The 13,824-nt window shown below is 38.0% G+C and overlaps 1 protein-coding gene across 1 annotated transcript; it reads left to right on the forward strand.

Annotated features, from left to right (window-relative positions):
- Positions 1-11,275: 11,275 nt before the first annotated feature.
- Positions 11,276-12,595, forward strand: LOC107922135 (uncharacterized protein K02A2.6-like). The gene is made up of 3 exons (XM_016851995.1): positions 11,276-11,404; positions 11,618-11,863; positions 12,392-12,595. Exons 1-3 carry the CDS (start codon positions 11,276-11,278, stop codon positions 12,593-12,595), a joined length of 579 nt encoding a protein of 192 aa, XP_016707484.1.
- The last annotated feature ends 1,229 nt before the right edge of the window (positions 12,596-13,824 follow it).

A 13,824-nucleotide genomic window follows, 5' to 3' on the forward strand; every position in this document is an offset into this window, starting at 1 on the left:
AATTGAATGAAATTATTAATTTAGTTTAAGGTCGGAAAAAAAACATGTTTTAAGGATTAAATTGAAAAGTGTTGAAATTATGGAAAATTTTGATATTTTATAGAATTCATGGGTTGTTATCAATTTGTATGAGAATAACGGCTGGAAATAAGGATTAAATTGGAAGAATTTATAACGGCTGGAAATAAGGATTAAATTGGAAGAATTTTATTTTTTTGAGCCTAAGGATGAAATCGTCATTAATTAAAAGTTTAGGGGTAAAATGGTAATTTTGTTTAGAGCATTAATTGAATGTATTAGAACATGAAATAAATGAAAACGACGATCAAATTTATTTATAAAGATCCGGATGACTCGAATACGAGAATTGAATGTGGAAAAGAAAAGATACCGGATTAATGAAATTATAAACATGAACAAACAACGAGATAAGTTAGTGTAACTTGAATTGTATATTTTAAATGCATTAAATATCGATATAATGAATTACTTGATTTGTATTTATGAAAAATGGAAAGAGAATGATATTTATCATGACATGTAAATATGTGATTATCTTTGATATGTTAATACAAGGAAATTAAGTATATTGAGACGAGTAATAAATTTAAGTAAAACACGTCGAAAAAAAATAAGTACGTTTAAGGGATAATATGTTTGATTTTAATGGGCTCCAAATATGAACGTTAAATGAAATAAAATATCTGATAAATAAATCGGTAAGGTAATGCTCCTTAACTCTATTCCGGTGACGGATGCGGTTTAAGGGTGTTACAGGGTTGGGTTTACTAAATGATACTCTAATTTTCCATTAATGTTGAAGTTTTGATCTGATCTATTTTACTATTTTATTCAATTTGTTCTTCGTGCATGCATGCAGAATCTAGACATAGATGAATATTTAGTATGCTTATAAACATAATCTAATTCTAAAAAGGTTGTTCGACAAAATATCCATAGCAGTTTCTAGATATAGAGCAGTGTTTGTACAAAACGATGAGAAATTAATACTGGGAATCAAATTTGAGGCCTATAGACATATATCGCTTTAGGAGGGGTAACCTGAGGTCCTGTTCTCAAAAGAAGCAGACTATCTTTTTAACACCCCTAATTCATATCCATCGTTGGAATAAGGTTACGAGGTATTACCTATCAAATCAAAACATACAACATACATTTCTCATCCAAGAATCCATTAATACATAAACATCAATCCAACATAGTCACATTATCCCTTATAAGGCTCTATAAGACCTTAAAACATGTCTGGAAGAGATTTAGAACTAAACCAATAACATTTGAAAACTTTGGGAAAATTATAAAATTTTCATGCATATGGGGATCACTCGCCCGTGTGAACAGGCCATGTGCCTCACACGGCCACCAGACACACCTGTGTCACAAGCTGTATGGAAACAGGGCATACATACTGACTTGCATCACACGGCCGGAGACATGCCCGTGTGCCTTGGCCGTGTGAAATCTGAAGGTTATACTGACTTGGGTCACACGGCCGACCACACGCCCATGTGCCAGACCGTGTGTCACACATGGCCAGTAGACACGCCCGTATGTCTAAGCCGTGTAACTCACTGACTTGTTTAATTAAGTTACAGCAGACACACGGTTGAGTCACACGCCCGTGTACTCAACCGTGTGGGGCGCAAATAGGCTTGGTTTAAGCCACATTTCTCTCCCTCTTCAAGCAAACCAAAACCACATTGTAGAACCCATATTTTCCTCGGGCTTACAAAATTTAAAAAAATGAAATTAAACGAAAAATAAAATTAAATAGTCCATTTAAGTCCTTTTACAGAACCCAAATACCATAGCCCACTAACCCGTAGGCCTAAAAATTAAATGCCTAACCCAATAACCCGTTACACCCATAACCCAGCTAAACACTAACCCAAAACCCAATTAACCTAAACTACCTACTAGCCCGTTTACACCCTTAACCCAAAACACATAGGGCCCAAGTGGCCCAACTCATTAACAGAAGATGGAAAGACCTAGGGTTTTAGAAACCCTAGGCGCCACAAGCATCTCAACAGACAGGCCTCTTCGCCTCACCCCGTGACTCTGGCCCCGAATCGCGCCGTAATCAACACGCAAATCAACGCCAGCCCACTCCTCTCCGTGAGATCCTCGTTGATACCTGCAAAAGAAGGAAAAAACTACGACAGAAAAGAGGCAGACAAGGAAAGAAATCGAAAGATTCTTTCCCAAAAATGCAACCGGGGGTTATAAAACCCCTCTTTTTTAATTTGTATACACGTTTTTGCATAGAGATTCAATAAAAATAGAATACATTTTACACTAAAAGAAACCAACAGTCGACTGGAGAGTACAGAGGTGATTATTTTATTCTTTTTTTTTCTCTAAATACATACTGATAATAAAAAATAAAAGAAAAGAAACGTACCGATTTAATCTACGTTGGAAAAGGAAACTTTCCAGTTTCCAACAGCCGTAAGTGGCGGCGTTGGTGGGGGCGCGTGAGAGCATGCAAGCCTCAGACGGAGTCTCGATAGAACTCTGAGGACATCTCCCCTAACCCTCTCAGAGGGTTTCTTTCTTTCTTTTTTTTTTAAAACAAGGTTTCAAAATGATTGCAGGCTTAATATTTGGTTTATATAGCCTTACTAAAATGGTGCCGTTTTGGCTTAACTCAATAAGCACAAAACGTCGTCGTTTCGAGGCTTAGGATCCGCGTGTTGACCCGATTACCCGGGGAGGATCCGCGTGTTTTCGTAAAATGGGATAATTTCCCAATTGGTCCTTCCATGTTTTCTGTATTTGCAATTTTGTTTTATTTTATTATAATCTGGCCCTAACATTTTGATTTTATTTCAATTTAGTCCCAATAGCTCCTTTGAGGCCTATTCTGGGAACGATGTCGTTTCGAGGATAAGGGCTAATTTCCTAATGAGTCCCTCAACTTTTAACGCGCGTTCCAGAAGGCCCAAAATTCATTTTTTTATTTTTAAATTAGCCCTAAAGTTTTGATCATTGCTAATTTTAATAATTTTTTTAAATTTATTTATTTTAAATATTATTTGTTATTTATTTATACATATAAAAATTTATTTATTTGTATATTATTTTTGTTATTTTCAAGTATATTTATATATTATATTATTTTATATTTTTATATTATTATATATATTATATTATCTTATGTTTTAATATACATTATATATTATATTATTTTATATTTTATCATATATTTATATCTTATTACATATTATCATGTATAATTTTAAAATTTTATAAATTATTATTAAACATTATGTTTTTTATATATATTATTATTAAATATTTAAAATTCATTTATCATTACATTATTTTATTCTTTTATATTTTATATGTTACTTTATTATATATATATATTTATATTATTAATATATTATTACACTATTATGAAGTTTATAAATTATTATTAAGCATTATATTTATGTGTATTAAACATGTAGTATGTATGTTATTATAAAATTCTATATAGATATTATACATCGTTTTTAGTATGTATTAAGCACTTTAAAATTTCCCTTTATTATTCATTGTGCCTAATATGTGATTCTTCCTAAGTTTTATTTTTTTCATATATATATGTTCATATGTTATTAATATATTTGTGTTAATTGTTTAAATATGTAAATTCATTACACGAGTTATTTGTTATCATTGATTTTATATGTTTGCATGAAAATTATTTATTTATGTAATTCATATTTTCGTGAAGTATGATTATATATCTTATCCTCATTGTTTACTATGTTGTATTCTTGCATGAAATATTAATGTATAAAGAGTTATGATTATAAAATATTAATGTATGTTGTGATGTTAGCTTTTAGGTTATATTTGCATTAAAGCGTATATGATTTTTATTATTTTTGATATCTTGTAACCTGTTAAATGCATCACTATTTTAAAGAAATTTATACTCAAAAGGATTTTTTCTTTGAAGTAATACTTTCCGTATTTAGGAATTCGGGAAATAGTGTTCTAACATGCTAGGTTGCGATTTCCCGTTTGTCTAAATGCCTAAAGTATCCTTCTAAATAATTTTTCTAAATTACAAGGTGATTTCAGTACAAAATTTTGAGAATATCGTGTCCTATCATGTTGGATGTGATGTTCGTGTTCTTTTGGAACGAAGGATTCTCGGTTTTTAAACTCAAACTGTTCCGATTTTAAAAAGGGATCTTATTTTGAATTATTTCAAACTTTGACAGTAAGACAGAAAACAATTCAATTTGGTACCAATTTTGGGCGTTGTGAGGGTGCTAACCCTTCCTTACACGTAACCGACTCCCGAACCCGTTTTTCGATTTTACGTAGAATAAAACATTTTATGAGGTGATCCAATTACACCTAAAAAGGTTGGTGGCGACTCCCGTTTTCAAAATACCCTTTTCCTTTTTTTAAAAAAAAAAAGAGGTTTGGACAGCTTGGAGACTCCGCTGGGGGCAATAAGAGAGTCAAGCCAAAAATTGATAACTTTCTGTCTTAATGCTAAATTTTGAAAGGATTTAAAGATAAAGATCCCTTTTCATGTGTTCGCTGCATATGTTTGTTATATTATTTTCACACATTGCATTTGCATGACCGTTGGTCACACCTTTAAGTGGGAGTAAGAAACTAAGCTTTCGTGAGGTTTTCACCTCCGCATGAGTTAGTGGATTGCTTCTGGGATACTGTACCTATGTCTTCGTGAGATTTTCATCTCCGCATGGCCATAGGGAAATGTGTCCTCCTGAACTGAACTTGGTCTATATGAGCCTATAATGGGTGAGGACCGAGGAATCTGCTGGTTCAGGTACCCTCACTTTAGAACTGGAACTCATATAGTGAACTTTAAGCGCTTACCCTAGGGATTATGGTGATAACTTTTAGTAAACTACCCTTATAAGTGTTTGTTTGTTATATTTTTACGATACTAATTTATTTTGTTTTGCTATCATTGCATGTCATTCAAACATTCAAAGGTATCGATTCACGGTTTGATTTCTGGGTTAGAAAGTTTTGTAATGGGGAACGAATATCTTGATAAAGTGGAGGACAATGCCTCTGTCTGTACCTGGTCAAAGAAAACCCAGTTAGAGAAAGGAGATAGTATCACTGAGGGGCATACATCAGAGTTATGGGACTTCACCCATATTAATTCGACACAGAATAAGTTTCGGGAGTTGAGAAACATTTGGGCCCAATGGGATGACGAGGCTAAGTAGCTTTTCTATCAGAATTATGAAGACCTTCCCTATTTGCTAGACGTCAAAGTAGATAGGCACTTATTTCGAGCTATGGTACAGTTCTAGAACCCTGCTTATAGTTGCTTTACATTTGGTAATGTTGATTTTGTACCTACTTTGGAGGAGTATACGACTTTACTGCGTTGCCCGAGGATTCAGGGTCACAAGGCTTATCTTACGCCTGCTAGCCTTCCAACTTTTGTGAAGAAGTTGGTGATGATTACTGGGATGAGTGAGCAGTGGGCTGTAGCTCATGTGCAGCAAAAGGGTGATAGTAAGTGCGTTCCATGGGTCGTTTTGAGGTATTTTATATCGACACATCCAGACGTAAAGAAAAGGGTCGATGTCCTAGCTTTGAGTATTTACGGCATGGTGATTTTTCCAAAGGCGTTGGGGCATATAGATGAGGCAGTCATGGATTTGTTTGATCGCGTGCAATACTCGCTGAGACATTTAGATCTTTGAGTGCATGTCGGAGGGCCGACGAGGGTAGATTTATTGGATGTGCGCAATTGTTGCTAGTCTGGCTCCATAGCCACTTTTGGAAGCTTGATAAGGTTCCTTACCGAGTATTCTTTGAGGGTTATTCTCCCTTAAAGGAAGTAGTAGACATGTCTAAGAGAGATGACATTTCAGAGGTGGATAGACATTCTTCAGAATCTTCGAGAGGAAGATGTTATGTGGAAGGCTCCTTGGTTGGTTCCTAGTGAAGTCTTTTACTGTTGGGGCAGATTTGATTGGGTCCCTTTGCCAGGAATTTGGGGAGTTGTTGGATATGCACCATTGCTTGTTTTAAGGCAATATCGAGCGAGGTAGTTCATACCGACTACACAGAGTTTAGCTTAGAGTGATTTCTCTTATAAAGGAGATCACTATAAGAAGAGGATGCGAGAGATTTCTAAGGCTTGGAAGAAGCCTTTCTGTATGAAGATCTTGACCGAAGGCTCGACGTCATCCCTTGAGTATAATGGGTGGTTTAGTAGGAGAGTCAATGATATGTCCCTAGGCCAATTTTGGGGGTGGCTCGATCATTAGAGGAGAGCTTACGAGTGATTCCATCAGAGTTGGAGGTTATGAAGCAAGAGTTTGAGAGAAAGAATTTGGAGTTTGAAAAGAGGATTGAGAAGCTTGAAGAGGAAAAAATGTGCTTGAGCCTCGACGTCGATGTTCAAAAGATGAAAGTCGAGAAGGTGAAAAAGGAGAAGAGAAAGATCGAGGAAGATCGAGATGATTTAAAGACGCGCTACAAGAAGGCCCAGGTAACGTTGAAAAGGGTCGGATTAGGGAGATCTTCAGAGCAGTGGCAGCAAGAGATTCAAGAAGAAAGAGCCAAATCCAAGTATTGGGAGAAGAAGTTCCAAGAGATGCAGTCGCGTAATCAGGTCCTATAGAAGGAAAATTAAGGATTAAAAACTAAGGTGGTTGAGCTTGGACGATCTCTCCATCATCACCGAAGTCGTAACTCTGCGATCGAGTTAAAGGCAAGCTTGGATAAGATCAAGGAAATGAAGCACAATATTGGAGGGTTGGAAGCAGTACTACAGGACTGTGAGCTATGGATTGAGCAGCTCGAAGTAAGAGAAGAACAGTGGAAGGAAGAACTTCACCATCTTCAAGATCAAGTTGGAGATAGGGATTATCTCATGGGAGAAGCTATAGTCCAGATTCGAGAAGTTGCTGGTTATTTACAAGACTTAGCGGTACAAGCTAATGTATTAAGTACGAAATATGAGTTAGTGTCAGATAGAGGTCTAGAGTTAGCTTTGCTATTGGATAGGGTTAAAACCTTGGGCCTGAGGGCAAAGGTGTATTTGTAATCTGTTTTGTGTAAAGATTTTTGTTTCTTAAATAACATTTTCTAAAAAGAAACTGAATTAGAATCGATATCTTTTAGCATTCATGCATTTGCATCTCATCACATCATATGCATCCAAGTTTATAGAAAGACCCTAATTAGTTAAAATTATTAGGGAGAAAGAGAGAGTAAGAGAAAGGAAATCTGGAAAAGAGAAAGGAAATCTGGAAACAACACATCCTTACGGTACACGCGCTAAGTCAAAGAATATGGATCAAAGACTTGAGCAGATTCAAAAAGAGATGCAAGAACAGTTACAGGAGCAATTGGCAAAAATCTAACAAAAGATGAAGGATCAAATGTTGGAAGCTCAAAGGAATATGATGGCTGAGATGGCTCAGCTGCTGAAGGGGGTGACGGATAAAGGAAAGACCCCTATGACCATCATTGAAGGAGATAATAAGGATCATCCACCGGGTTTCACCCCACCCCATGTGCAAACTCAATCTGAAGCATATCCTCGAAGGTCGTCCATCGCGATAAGGCCTCAACAGGGTCAAGTCGATACTGGAATACCCATGAACTTTCAAACTGGTTTGGGATTCAATCTTGGAGACAATCTTGCCAATCCGGTTATCCCCGATCTAGATGTAGTTGAGAGGGAAGAAATGAGACTCGAATCATCAAGGCAATTGGAGGAACATTGTAGATGGTTAGAGGAGAAGTTTAAGGTATTAGAAAACGCTGATAATCATCAGGGAATCGATGCCAAAGACTTGAGTTTCGTCCCAGATTTGGTACTTCCCCATAAGTTCAAGATGCTAGAGTTTGAGAAATACAATAGGACTACCTGCCCGGAAGCCCATATTACCATGTTCTGCAGACGGATGACTGGTCATGTAAATAATGATCAATTATTGATCCATTGTTTTCAGGATAGTTTGGTCGGGGTAGCGGCCAAGTGGTATAATCAACTGAGCCGGGCCAAAATAAGTTCATGGAGGGATCTTGCACAAACCTTCATGCAGCAGTACAATTATGTGACAGACATGACTCTGGATAGGATCACGCTGCAAAACATAGAGAAAAAGCCTAATGAAAATTTTAGACAATATGCACAGAGATGGAGAGAGGTGGCAATGCAAGTTCAACCACCGTTGTTGGAGAAGGAGACTACCATGTTGTTCATCAACACTCTAAAGGCTCCATTCATCACTCACATGATTAGGAGCACCACTAAAAGCTTTGCGGATATAGTCATGGTGGGAGAGATGATAGAGAATGCCATAAGGGGTGGCAAAATTGAGGGGGAAGCGACCAAAAGATCAGCCCCAAGGAGAAACGATAGTGAAGTGAATAACACAAGCACCTTCAACACGAAGGCAATCACAGTTGGTCAACCTAAAACAGCTACGGTTGAGCAACAGAGTTCTCAAAGGCAGGAGTCGGGTACAAGGCAGAATTTTGAAAGGATGCAGTTCACACCTATCCCTGTGAGATATTGTGAGCTTTATCAAAGCTTATACGATGCACATGCTATTGCTCCTTTTCACTTGAAACCACTGCAGCCCTCATATCCCAAATGGTATGATGCAAGCGCCAGATGCGAATACCATGTTGGAATACCGGGGCATTCGATCGAAAACTGTACGGTTTTAAGAAGGTTGTAGAGAGACTAATCAAGATGGGGGTCGTAAAATTTGACGACACCCCTAGTACAGAGAACCCGTTGCCAAATCATGGTGATCAAGGGGTAAATGCAGTTGGGGATACAAGTATGAGAAGGATTAAAGATGGCGTGTCTGAGGTGAGAACGCCGATGAAAATGATTTAGGAAGAAATGGTGAAAAGAGAGATGATAATCTCTAAAGAGAGGAATAAAGGAGCAAGGGACTACTGTGAGTTCCATACTGAAGAGGGGCACGAGATCCAGGAATGCAACGAGTTTAAGGCCTTGGTACAAAGCCTTATGGACAAGAAAGAGCTAGAATTATATGAAGTTGGCTCAAATGAGGGACATATATGCACATTAGAAGGTGCACTGAAAAATCAAAACCGGCCAAGGATTATTATTTCTTTACCAAGAAGTAATAAAGTTAAAACACTAACAGTACCGAAAGTCATTATTCATAAACTTGTTTCCTTTCCTTATAAGGATAACAAGAGGGTACCCTAGAATTATAACTGCCATGTGTCAATGCCGGAGAAGGAGGATATAGCTATTGCTTCTAAGGAAGCTCAAGGTGAGGGTTTTTACACACGTAGTAGGAAGCGCTACGATGTAGAAGACGTCAAAGTTGAGCCTGCAAAAGCAAAAGCTTTAGACAAAGGAAAAGGGATCGAGACACTAGTTAATGAGCCAGTGAAGGAAGAAGAAGCCAGAGAATTTTTAAAATTCTTAAAACACTGTGAGTACAGTGTGGTTGAACAATTGCGCAAACAACCAACTCGTATATCAGTGTTGGCTTTGCTTCTAAGTTCAGAGGCACATTGGGAAGCATTAATGAAGGTGCTCAATGAGACTTATGTTACTAATGATATATCTGTCAACAAGTTGGATCGATTGGTTAGTAACATAAGTGCTAACAATTTCATCTATTTCAATGATGATGAAATCCCACCTGGTCGCATGGGATCAGCTAAAGCTTTACACATCACCACTCGTTGTAAGGGGTATACACTGTCAAGTGTGCTTATTGATAATGGATCAGCTTTAAATGTCTTACCATTATCGACATTGAACAGATTGCCCATAGATAGTTCTCACATGAAAATATGCCATAATATAGTGAGAGCCTTTGATGGCACGGAAAGGAAGGTCATGGGAAGAAATCGACATTCCTTTGATGATTGGGCCAAACACGTATGAGGTGGAATTTTTAGTGATGGAAATCAATCCCTCTTACAATTACCTGTTGGGGAGGCCTTGGATACATTCGACAGGAGTGGTGCCCTCATCTCTGCACCAAAAATTAAAGTTAGTAGCTGATGGGCAGTTGGTCACTATAAATGCGGAGGAGGACATTATATCGACAGTTACCAGTAGTGTACCCTATGTAGAAGCAAACGAGGAGGCAATTGAATGCTCTTTCTGTTTATCAGAATTCGTCAACGCAACATTCATTTTAGAAGGGAGTGAGCTACCAGTGCCAAAGATAGCAAGAGCCACGAGGATGGCTCTACAAATGATGGTGGGAAATGGAGCCTTACCAGGAATAGGGTTAGGAAAATACCTGCAATGAGAGACTCAAATCCCAGAACTGAAAGAGAAGAGAGATCGCTTTAGTCTGGGCTTCAAGCCAGACTATAAGCAAAGGAGGAAGGAAGTTGAGAAGCGCCAAGAGGGAAGAAAGGCGTGCCTTAATGGAAGAGAAATGGAGTGGGAGCCGATGACATTCCTTCTAATATCCCAAACCTTCATATCGGGAGGGTTACTTATAGAAGAAAGTCATCAGATTAATGCTATACACGATGAAGGATCGGAGCAAGGAAACCTTGAGGGCATTCGCCCTTACGAATCGGGAAGCTCTCTGAACAATTGGACTGCGGAGGAACTTCCTATAGTCTTTAGGAATTTTTCAGAGTAATTCTCGAAACATCCTTGTTACTCTAGGGCCTAGGAGTAATAGGATTACATTTGTGGAATGGGCTTACAATCATCTATTATTTTTTTAATAAAACATAACTTTTATCAATTTGAACGAGTATTGTTTATTTTTATCAACCAATATTCCGTTAAACTTTTGCAATTCTTATTCTTTCATTCATAGCACATAAATAATCATTCTTAAATTCATTCATTCTTTGTATATTCTTTATACTTCACAGGTCCCTAGATATCAATGACATGAGCACTGATATTACAAATCCTGATTTCTCTCGCGAGCAAGACATGTGTTTAGAGGAATTTCAAGATTTTAAAGATGTCCAGGATTGTGATGTATCTCCAGATCTATTGAGGATGGTAAAACAGGAGGAGAAACAAATCATGCCCTATGAGAAAGAGGCAATAGAGAATGTAGCCCTAGAGGAAGGGAAAGAGGTGAAAATCGGCACGCATATTGTCGAGGACACAAGGCAATGACTAATTGAGTTGCTACGTGAGTTCAAGGATATCTTCGCATGGTCTTATCAAGATATGCCAGGGTTAAATACCGATATTGTGGTGCATCGTCTTCCAATAAGGCAGGATTGTAAGCCAGTCCAACAGAAGTTGCGAAGAATGAGGCCAGATATCGTATTGAAGATAAAGGACGAAGTAAAGAAGCAGTTCGATGTAGGATTCTTACAAGAGGTGAAGTACTCTGAATGGGTGGCTAACATTGTACCAGTCCCTAATAAGGATGGGAAGGTACGAATGTGCGTTGATTACAGAGATCTGAACAAAGCTAGCCCAAAAGATAATTTTCCTCTGCCACACATAGACACTTTGGTAGACAACACAGCGGGATATTCGTTGTTCTCCTTCATGGATGGTTTCTCAGGGTACAATTAGGTAAATATGCATCCCGAGGACATGGATAAAACCACCTTTATAACATTGTGGGGCACCTTTTGTTACAAGGTAATGCCCTTCGGGCTAAAGAATTCAGGGGCAACATACCAAAGTGCTATGGTGACTTTATTCCACGATATGATGTACAAAGAAATTGAGGTGTATGTTGATGACATGATTGCTAAATCTCGAACAGAGAAGGAACATATTGAAGTTTTGAAGAAGTTGTTCCTGAGATTAAGGAAATTTCAGTTGAAGCTTAATCCGGCAAAGTGCATCTTCGGAGTTAGGTCGGGGAAGTTATTAGGCTTTATGGTCAGCAAAAAGGGAATAGAAGTTGACACAGACAAAGTTAGAGCCATACGAGAATTGCCTCCACCACGTACTCAGAAGGAAGTTCGGGGTATTCTTGGAAGATTGAATTATATTGCTCGGTTTATTTCACAATTAACTGAGAAATGTGATCCTATATTTCGCCTCCTTAGAAAACAGAACCAAGGTACTTGGGATGAGGAATGCCAGAATGCTTTTGATAAGGTTAAGCAATACTTGTTAAATGCTCTAGTGTTATCTCCGCCTAGTCCAGATAGACCATTAATTCTGTACTTATCAGTGTTTAGTAATTCTATGAGATGTGTGCTTGGTCAACATGATGAGTCAGGAAGAAAAGAGAAGGCGATATACTACCTCAACAAGAAATTCACAGAGTGTGAGATGAGATATTCGCCAATTGAGAAATTGTGTTGTGCTTTAATCTGGACGACTCGAAGGTTAAGACAGTACATGCTATATCATACTACTTGGCTTATTTCAAAACTTGATCCTTTGAAGTATATGATGGAGTCAACAGCTTTGAATGGGAGAATGGCAAGATGGAAAATATTGCTCTCAGAGTTCGATATAGTCTATGTAAGTCAAAAAGCTATAAAAGGAAGTGCAATAGCAGAATTTTTGGCTAGCAGAGCTCTAGAAGATTATGAGCCATTAAACTTTGACTTCCCTAATGGGGAGTTGATGTATGTGGCAACTATTGAAGAACGTCCATAGAAGATGAACTTCGACGGCGTATCCAATGCGGTGGGAAATGGAATTGGGGTAGTCTTGGTATCCCCACATGGTGATTATTATCCATTCACGTGCAAGTTGGGTTTTGATTGCACAAACAATATGGCCAAATATGAAGCGTGCATCATGGGGATTCAAGCGGCTATAGAGCGAGGAATAAGAACCTTAGAAGTATATGGAGACTCTGCGTTGGTAATTTACCATCTTAGAGGTGAATGGAAGACAAGGGATCCTAAATTGATCAATTATCGAAAGGTAGTTTTGGGGTTACTTGAGGAATTCGATGACATCACTTTCAATTATATCCCACGAGATGAAAACCAGATGGCAGATGCTCTAGCAACCTTGGCTTCAATGATTAAAGCAAATAAAGAGGAGGAGATGAGACCCATTCAGATGAGTATCTTTGAGGCTCAAGCTCGCTGTTGTAACATTAAGGAAGAAGAAAAGGATGATAACCCTTGGTATCAGGATATATTGCGATATGTGAGAGATCGTAAATACCCAGAACAAGCAACTGAAAATAATAAGCGAACTTTAAGGAGATTAGCCTGCGACTACGTTTTGGATGGGGACATCTTGTACAAAAGAAGAAAGGACCAAGTACTGTTGAGATGTGTTGACGCCGTGGAAGCTAAGTTAATCTTGGAAGAAGTTCACGAGGGTGTTTGTGGGACGCTCGCTAATGGTTTCACGATGGCTAGGCAAATCATGAGGTTTGGATATTATTAGTCTACTATGGAAGGGGATTGTATCAACTACGCCAAGAAATGCCATAAATGTTAGATTTATGGAGACAAGATTCATGTACCACCTTCACCTCTACATGTTATGACTTCTTCATGGCCTTTTTCCATGTGGGGCATGGATGTCATTGGGCCAATATCACCAAAAGCTTCAAATGGGCATCGCTTTATTTTTGTGGTCATTGATTACTTCATGAAGTGGATAGAGGCTGCTTCTTATGCGAATGTTACTAAGTCGGTTGTGAGTCGATTCTTGAAGAAAGAGATCATTTGTCGGTATGGGATGCCCGAAAGGATCATATCAGACAATGCATTGAACTTGAACAACAGAACGATAGCAGAAGTTTGTAGTCAATTCAAGATTAAGCATCATAACTCTTCTCCGTATTGCCCAAAAATGAATGGGGCAGTAGAAGCAGCCAACAAGAACATCAAGAGGATAGTGGGGAAAATGACTGAAACCTA

This window comes from Gossypium hirsutum, chromosome A12 (assembly GCF_007990345.1).
Source record: "Gossypium hirsutum isolate 1008001.06 chromosome A12, Gossypium_hirsutum_v2.1, whole genome shotgun sequence".
NCBI lineage: Eukaryota > Viridiplantae > Streptophyta > Magnoliopsida > Malvales > Malvaceae > Gossypium > Gossypium hirsutum.